This window comes from Trichinella spiralis (genome assembly GCF_000181795.1).
Source record: "Trichinella spiralis strain ISS 195 chromosome Unknown Scfld2, whole genome shotgun sequence".
NCBI lineage: Eukaryota > Metazoa > Nematoda > Enoplea > Trichinellida > Trichinellidae > Trichinella > Trichinella spiralis.
The window spans coordinates 8,414,140-8,422,673 of record NW_003526941.1 but is presented as its reverse complement, the minus strand read 5'-3'; the positions used below and the strand labels follow the sequence as shown (position 1 = coordinate 8,422,673).

The 8,534-nt window shown below is 32.1% G+C and overlaps 3 protein-coding genes across 3 annotated transcripts; 1 reads left to right on the top strand and 2 right to left on the bottom strand.

Moving 5' to 3' along the window:
- Positions 1 to 552: 552 nt before the first annotated feature.
- Positions 553 to 1,811, bottom strand: Tsp_06901 (26S proteasome non-ATPase regulatory subunit 10). Its single transcript, XM_003380703.1, has 8 exons — positions 1,789 to 1,811; positions 1,575 to 1,635; positions 1,450 to 1,551; positions 1,297 to 1,395; positions 1,050 to 1,196; positions 831 to 1,000; positions 644 to 750; positions 553 to 605 (listed from the first exon to the last, which is right to left on the bottom strand). The coding sequence occupies exons 1-8, from the start codon at positions 1,809 to 1,811 to the stop codon at positions 553 to 555; spliced, it is 762 nt and encodes a 253-aa protein (XP_003380751.1).
- A 1,924-nt stretch (positions 1,812 to 3,735) lies between these two features.
- On the bottom strand, positions 3,736 to 5,728 carry Tsp_06900 (trimethylguanosine synthase-like protein). The gene is given in 4 exon segments (XM_003380702.1): positions 3,736 to 3,858; positions 4,078 to 4,128; positions 4,187 to 4,476; positions 4,492 to 5,728. The coding sequence occupies 4 exon segments, from the start codon at positions 5,726 to 5,728 to the stop codon at positions 3,736 to 3,738; spliced, it is 1,701 nt and encodes a 566-aa protein (XP_003380750.1).
- A 1,459-nt stretch (positions 5,729 to 7,187) lies between these two features.
- Tsp_06899 (hypothetical protein) lies at positions 7,188 to 7,514 on the top strand. The gene has a single exon (XM_003380701.1). The coding sequence runs from the start codon at positions 7,188 to 7,190 to the stop codon at positions 7,512 to 7,514; it is 327 nt and encodes a 108-aa protein (XP_003380749.1).
- The last annotated feature ends 1,020 nt before the right edge of the window (positions 7,515 to 8,534 follow it).

Genomic DNA, 8,534 nt, shown 5'->3' with positions numbered 1-8,534 from the left:
GGAGGGGGCGCCCTTTTTTTAAGAGAGGGGGGTAAAAAAAAAAAAAAGGGGGGTTTTTTTTTTTTGGGGAAGAAAAAAAAAAATTTTTTTTTTGTTTTTTTTGGGGGGGGGGAAAAGAGGGGGAACCGGGGGGTTTTTTTTTTAAAAAAAAAGGGGGGGGGAAAAAAAAAAGAAAAAATTTTTTTTTTTGGGGGGAAAAAAAAAATTTTTTCCCTTTTTTTTTTTTTAAAAAAAAAAATTTTAGGCCCCGGAAAGGCCCCGGAAAAAGGCCATAATTTTTGAAAATTTTTGGAAAAAAAAAAGTAAAATTTTTCAACCCTTTTCAAATAAAAAATTTTTTTTGGCCAAACCCATTTCCCAAAAAGCCCTGGGGAATAAAAAGGAATACCTGTTTTCCCTTTTAAAAAATAGGGGTAATAATTAATTAGGGAGGAATTAATAATGGATAATAAATAATTTTTGGCTTGGAAATAAATAAGGCCCGTGCGTTTCAACCAATTCCATCCCCAACGAAAAAATAATAAAATTTCAGCCCATTGCTATTCACACGTCTTAAACAATCGGGCTAAGTTCAGGACTTGCCAAATCGAACGGTGTTTTGTTTTCTAAAAGAAAAAAGCACAATTTCCAATCAAATCATTACTTTTCAAATTATAAAAAACAATTACTTTGTTCTTCTTATTAAACTGGGCACCAGAATTTATCAGACAAATTGTTTCATTTTCGTTATTTCCTTCACAGGCCAAATGCCTTCATTACAATAGAGGAAAATTGAAATCGCATACACACATACACATATATATTATAATTTTTAGAAAAGTTACTCTTACAAGGGTGTGTTTCCTTCAGAATCTTGTAAATTAACTTGGCAGTTCTTATCTTCGAGCAACAGTCGAATGATAACTGGACCTCCTTTTGAAGCCACACGATGCAATGGCGTTCCTCCCCATTTGTCCTGAGCGTTTACATCAGCGTTGTGTTCGAGCAACAGTTTCACAATCTGGAAACATTTTTTTTCATCTAAGTAGCAGAAAGCTTGAATAGCTCACATTTGCGTGACCTTTAGAAGCTGCATAATGCAATGGAGTTGTATTCAAGCAACTGCGAATGTTCGGATCAGCCTTGCAGTCCAACAGATATTGAACAACATCTGAACGTCCCGCCGAACAAGCTATAGTAAGTGCGCTCCAACCAAGCTATAATTATTCAATTAAAAAAAATTAAACGTAAAACACAAATGCCGTTAATGATGCAAAGAAGAAGAATTATACAACAAAAGAGAAAAAAATACCGAACCTCATCCCCGTCATTGATATCATTGACAAGAGGGGCCAAGAATTCGATCAAGTTCAAATGACCACCTGAAGCTGCCCAATGGAAAATTGTACGACCATTCTTAAAAAAGAAATATGCAAAAACTACTAGCAACTGCAGGATCAAAACTGAAACCTCATCCTTCACGTTAACCACATCTTTACACTTGTCAACTTCATTTTTCACTTTTTCAAATTTCCCTTCAAATGCATCTAAGAATATTGTTCCTTCGGACATCTAGAAGCAGAATTTAGATAAACTGTCTTTTTCACACAACTTGCACAAACGAAAACAAAACCACAACGCCTATCGTACAGTAACCTAATAAATTCAAGTTTTTAATTGTTAAAGAAATTTTTATCTTCAATTTATATAACATAAATACGAATATAAACTAAAATTTTATCTTACGTTTTTTAAATATTAATTTCAACATTTTATGGTGTATCAATGACAAAAATTAAACTGATTTACCAAATGTTACAGTATCTTGTCATGCTTGCTTTTCAATAATCAATGTATATGACATGATCACATGTATATATTCGAATGGATATCTGTTTATGTCATTATCTGAGTAGCATGTTTATTAGAATATATCATTAAATAATGCATCATTAGTTGTTGAATTCATTGGCGAATGTTGGTTTTCAAATTTTGTTTTAAAATTGATTACCGTTTCACAGTGATCTGAACTGTAGATTACATTTAAATAAAATGAAGCAAACTAGTTCGTCTATAGCTACAAGGTGTAATGTATGGGGTCGGTGAAAATGCTTGGTGAAAAATATTTCCATTGAAAAGATATTCAAAATAGTCTTTGCTTATTTCACGTTGCGCAATCGGAAGCTTCCCAACAAAAGATGGGAAAGTTTTTTATTCTGTTATCCGTATTGGGCTTCTTTTGATGGAAATGAAGAATGTCGAATTTATTACAATTTGAAATTGGAAAAATTCGAAAATCAACTATCATCTGGCTTAGCCAAAGATTCATTCAGGTTTTTTTTACTGAATTTATCCTCATGGTGAAACATTTAACAGTATGAAACTGAAAATGGTGAATAAATATTCGATGATGAACAATAATATTGAATTTGCACTTATTTTGAATCTTATTTTTTGAAACATCCACTCTTGTATGTGGTCGTTATAGAAATGTCAACAAGTTGGTGTTTTATTATTTTTGATAAGTGGTTTCATTTATATTTTGATGAAAAATTGCTCGCAAAGAAATTCGGTTTAATTCGATGATATCGTAATCAATTATGCCGTGAACAAAGTAGGCAATTTTGAAATGTCTGTGAAACACTTCTCTCTGATATATGTGATATGTGGTTGAAAAATATGGACATTTTTCAGTCTAGCCAATTTTGACATTTGTTACGCTTGTTCGCTTCAGCACGTCAACAACAATCGCTCCGAAGACCTTAACAATTGAAGCAAGCATCGTTCCAATAAAGCTTTACATCAGCTTTCCAAATTGAACGTTGTTCAATTAATTCGAGATGTTTGAATTGAAAATTTTCCAAAAAATTAAAAAAACAAGCGAACAATTTGCTGTTTTGTTTGTTTGTTTGTTCAGTTGAAAAGATTCCAAAAAGTAGAACTTTGAAAAAGAAGAAAAGCGAGTAGAATGGAAATTAGTCGCACCGATTTGCAAATGTCAAATGAACCGGATCCTAAGAGTGATTTGAATAAAAATTATCAACTGATTAAATTTTATTTATTTGTAGGCGAAACTGGAGAAGCGACCGGTCGATGATGTGCAACGATGCTGAACTACGCCAGCTTCAGTATTTTATGCTAATTTCAATATAATCTTCCATAACAGTGTGAGTTATTATTTTTTTTGTTTTATTTCTGTTTACTATCTTTTCAAAATATTTATTATTAATTCTACAGTTCGCAGTGTGCAGTGCAGGCATTTTAATACAGTATGGGGTATTGTGATCATCATCCTATTTCTTATCACTATTTTCAATATTTTAATCAGTTTCACTGGATAGCATGAGATCTTGTAGTAATATTCTGTGAATAGTTTAGGTTGTAAATGAAGAAAGAGATTTGAATTAATGGTAGCGAAATGTAAATTTTTAGTTTTATTGAAATTTTCCATTCAATGCAGTTTAATTTTCTGCATAAAGTATTTCTTACAAATATAATGACGAATTTATTATGAATGAAACGCATGTTGTTGGTTCAAAATTGTAATCGTATTAATATATCAATTTTCATCACAAATATAACAATAGTTTGCTTTTTATAAAAGTTTCGTAAAGCATGCTAAACAGCCTGTTGATGTGCCTTCTTACGACGTTGATGTATTGTATTTTACGATAAATATTATAATTTCGCGGTGCCAATTTGAATATAACATTTTTATGCATTACGTGAACAAATATTTGAATAAGGCGCCATTTGTTAAATGTTAAATAAAGCTGATGATGCAGCAAATAAATGGCAGAGTGCATCCAGTGTGTGACAACGAAGTACTGTAAAGATGTAGAGCGTCAAAGGACAATTTTTCATAATTACCGTACGATTCTCAACAAATTTGAAAAAAATAACCTTTTTATTAGGAAACAGTACAACTTTATGATAATATTATGTACGGCAATATTTCAAATTGGTGCGTAGGTACACGATAACTTTATATAACTTTTATGCACTTCTTCTTGAAATAGTTAACCCAGAAACAAAAGAAAAAGAAGAATACTGTCAACAGTTAATGTAGACAGCTAATGTCTTGAAGATTCCATTAACATAATTCTGTTCAATTTCCACAGCTTTGCTGAACTTCACTGTATCGTAGATCTGAAAAATATTTTTCATAAACTTTCTAATTTAAAAAGGCAAATTCAAATAAACCTACCGACAGAAGACTAGAATTTCGGGGCAGAAAGTAGATCATAGATTTGGAAATGGTTCTCGCTGCTTCAATGATGCTTTTTCCGTCAAGAATGTCAATAGTTTTAACGTCAAATTCTCTAAAGCACTGATAATCCGGTCCTCCCCATGGTGGGGCCAAAAATACAATATCAGAGCGTAATTTTCTGTAGATATCGAAAAAGTTGGCACAGATGAATTGAATTTGATTTTCAACTTGGTAAATTTTTGCATTGTTTCGAGCGCATTTGATTTTTACTGGATCAATGTCGATCGCTATGACAAAATTACCTTGTTTTGCAAACTGTATCGCGTTGCCGCCGACTCCACAAAATGCATCTACAATTAGCTTATTTTTACATCGTTTAGCAATGTGACAAGCTATAGCTTCTGGAGTTACAGAAAACCAAGATTGTTCATCAAGCAGAATTCCTTCTTCATATTTGTAAAACAGTCGAAAACGTTGATTCCAGTATTTCAATATGCATTTACAATTGCGTTCCCAATACTCTTTCGTAAGGTTGAAGTCCACTTCAGGATTATAACATTCTACACGTTCACCTAAACTTTCGACCGATTTTACAGTACCGTTCAACTCATCCACTTTTCCTTCTTTCCTTTCGTACAGACTGTCTGCATTAAATTTCTTTGGCTTTATGATCAATTCCACCATTTCAAAATCTTCACTCATTTCACCAAATATATACCTGTTTTCAGCTAACAGGAGAATATTCTTCTTCACATTTTCAATTGCTAAACTTTTTGTTGATTCTGAGTCTGAATTTCGAGCAGCATCATAATAATCGCTCTCTTCTTTATCACTGATAAATCGTTTTGCAACTTCTTCCTCGTCCGTTAATTGTGTCTCACATGTATCCTCCTGCGCAGAGCCTGACGACAAATGAACCTCTGACAACGCACTATATGATGTATCTTCAGTTGGTATGAAATTTTCTGTACAAAAGTTCATATTACCGCTGCCTTGTAGCGTCAGTGTTCCTTTCTCATTCTCACCGTTTGTAATATCGCAGCTTGTAGCATTTCGTTTGACAGCTCTGGATGTTGATTTCCTATATTTATGGCGATTCTTTCGAGATTTATTACTTTTCTTCTTCGAGGTAAACTGTACAGGAAGACCCATTGCTTTCATCAGTTCCAATTCATCAAGATCACATGCTTGACTGTCGACGGAACTATCCGTTTCACTTGTATTGCGGTCTTCATCCTCTTCGCCAGCAAAATTAGAAACTGAATCATAATTACAGCATTTACTATTATTTGAGGGATAGAAAACGTGTCGATCGTCATTGCAGCGAACAATTCGCTCAAAATTAGTAGCAAGCTCATAAATATGCTTCCCTGAGACAGTTTTGTGATATTCAGGAACAAAGCAACGGCTAATGGGACGATTACAGGGCAAATCGACACGCGTCAACTGCATCTCCATTTGACGTCTGTTGCCATTAGTGCTGCTTTCCAATTTCAGATGTCCGAGAACAGTAAAATCAACAGAACATGGCCGTTGCATCTTTTGAAAATAAGAAATCAAGATGCAGATTAAAGGAAAAGGCAAAATGCGTACAGGCACTAAAATGCGAGAGACTAAATAGGAAATATGCCTGCTTAAATCATTTTGTGCAAACAGCACACAACTACCCCTACTTGAAATAATCAGACGTACAGTACAAAGATCGTGTTCAAGATCGCTTCTTCATTACTGTAATTTTGTTTCATGAAATCTGTTTGAACGTTTAAATCAGTTAAAATTTTTTAAATATTAATCGTTGTTTAATTTCAAAGTATATTTTACTGGAGACTTTGAATGAAAATTGAACTTCGATGCATAGGGAGACACAATTCTAGTGGTAACGAATACTAACATGCATACAAAGTAAAAAATACTAGAATTAAAGGTGAAAGGAAAATTAAATAATCTGGTTATTGTTCAACTGATTTTAGTAATTTAGATCATTTATTTTTATTCTGCTTATCCTCTGTTTTGAAAATACTTTCAGTTTTTAAATATTAAGCCATTATTTATTTAGAATTCAGTTATTGAATATTTTTGGACTATATGCTTTTCATCATCCTGCTTAAATTAACAGCGCATTTCATCGTCATTTATAATTTTTAATAACAAAACTAACTCTTTTATAAGATACACTTAATAAGTTATTTAAAATGTGTCATACATTTCTATTACAGTAATATTGATGATGATGATGAAGAAACTTTTATACTGTAGCTCTGGCAATTTCATACTTTAGCAGATTTGTTGAAATCAATTGTTCTGTCAAGCGATTATTTTTCAAATATGATGGGAAATAAGTTTTCATCTTTTTGCGTAAAAGTATTGCATAATATTAAATGTGAAAATGCGGCGACTTTTGAAGTTGTAATTTATAATACCACTTTGCGCTTTTTAATAGCCACTTTTGTTTTCAGCTTAAGTGCACGATATATTGTTTTTTATGAATAATAAAACACTTTGATAACTAAGGGAATAGGTTCATTTATTGTTGTGCATGCAGAGCGGATGTGTATTTCTGAATTGCTTATATTTATTCTGTTAGCGTTGCCATTTTATCACAGTTTTTAAAGTGGCATTTTTTTAGATTCAAAATGTGCAGAATAACGTGCTCTATTCAATAATGTAATTTGTTTCACGAATTTTACAAAATTCAGTCCACGCGAAGAAAAAAACTGAAAAAAGACGATTTTTTAACCGAAATTTTGTCGCATTTTTTGCCAATAAAATGCTAAAAAATATTAAAATTGGAAATATTTTAATACCATCATCTACAGAATTCTTCGAACTATCCAATAAAATAAATTTCATAAAAATTGAACATACTCCCAGCTTATTAGACGTGTTTTTCTAAAGTGGGGTGGGGCCTACCCCAACAATCCAATAACGTACCTTTTAAGTTTACGATGTTCTGTAGACCGAACAAAAAATCCTGGAACATTGAAATTTCTTTAAAAATATGTCTTATTGTTTCAAAAGAGATGTCACAAAGCTTCAGACTATAAAAATGAAAATTGACAGAATGCGACGAAAAGAAAACCCCCTGGGGTGGGCTCTACCCCAACAATCCATCAAAGGGTTAATCGTAAATAATTTGGCAATTGATTATCATTATCCATCGGTTGATTTTAGAGGTGAAGAAGAGAGGCTCGTGTCCAATTTTGAAATCGTCCGAAATTGTTGGCAACTTGATCATGTGCAACAGCGATGCAAATTGCAGAGGCGTGAAAAAGTGTTGCGCAACAACAATAGGAAAATCGTGCACAATGCCCGTATAGAAAAATAAAAGGTAATGGAGTTGTTTGGTTCAATCGAACGGGCAATCGTTTAATTTAAAGTCGCTTTAGGGTGCCAAACTTTAAAATGCCGTTGTTTAAAAATGTTTTTTTATTAATAAACTTATCATAATCATTTGCATGCAATTTATACTTTCAATAAATTCACATTTCGAGCTTTTCTTTTCATCATTTTTGCAGTTATTATTATTATTGTTTTGAAATTTTAATGAACAATTCTAAAAATATACATGTTTCACTCGTAACGTAGAACAAATTTAATTACTGACACTGATCATACATTGCTAAATTGCAACGTCACCATTGCAACGTTTACATACTGTACGTTTATCGCATGCATTTATTTACTTACCGATTACTGTAAAGAAGGATGACGTTTATAAAATTAATTTGTTTAATTTAAAATATTATACCCTCGTGAATGCTTGAAAGTATAACATTCATAAGACTTGTACGGAGCAACGCTTTAAATGCTTTTGTGGAGATTTTAAACTTTCTGTATTGAAATTGAAATTGCAAGTTTACTGTAAATAACATTCGTAATATAAAACTGTCAGTTTGAGAATTTCAAGATTAATATTTTATTGTTGAATAATATTGTAGATGTCAATTTAAACAATACTATAATAAATACACCAAGTTATTTTATTTTGATTTTTAAACAAAATATGGTGAGACATTTTTTAAGTGGAGGAGACTTGTTGGTCGTGCGTGAAACATTTATAACAAGTTACGAATTACGCAAAATTTGTAATGAATTACAAATATTATTATAAATTTTAATTCGAAGCAAATTTTTAAAGACTAATAATCAAATAGATCTACATTTATCATCAGTGTATTTGAATTCAAGCAGCTGGTAAGGTTTCACTATTTGAACACTAACATTGGTAGTTGAACTAAATTAAATATTTTTACGAAATTAAATAATTTTGTTAAGGGATTTAACATGAACCGAGGCTTAATAACTCATTACAGTGACTACTGACTCCATCAGTATGCACTTGTCA

Excerpts from the sequence above, each read along its gene's own strand:
- Tsp_06900 (XM_003380702.1), bottom strand. The coding sequence starts at position 5,728 with ATGCAACGGCCATGTTCTGTTGATTTTACTGTTCTCGGACATCTGAAA. Across the intron at positions 4,129-4,186 it reads GAAATTCTAGTCTTCTGTCG|ATCTACGATACAGTGAAGTT; the intron begins GTAGGTTTATTT and ends AATATTTTTCAG. Across the intron at positions 3,859-4,077 it reads TGGAAATTGAACAGAATTAT|AATCGTACGGTAATTATGAA; the intron begins GTTAATGGAATC and ends AAATTTGTTGAG.
- Tsp_06899 (XM_003380701.1), top strand. The coding sequence starts at position 7,188 with ATGTCTTATTGTTTCAAAAGAGATGTCACAAAGCTTCAGACTATAAAA.
- Tsp_06901 (XM_003380703.1), bottom strand. The coding sequence starts at position 1,811 with ATGACAAGATACTGTAACATTTG. Across the intron at positions 1,396-1,449 it reads TGGTTAACGTGAAGGATGAG|AATGGTCGTACAATTTTCCA; the intron begins GTTTCAGTTTTG and ends TTCTTTTTTAAG. Across the intron at positions 751-830 it reads TCTGAAGGAAACACACCCTT|GCATTTGGCCTGTGAAGGAA; the intron begins GTAAGAGTAACT and ends ATTGTAATGAAG.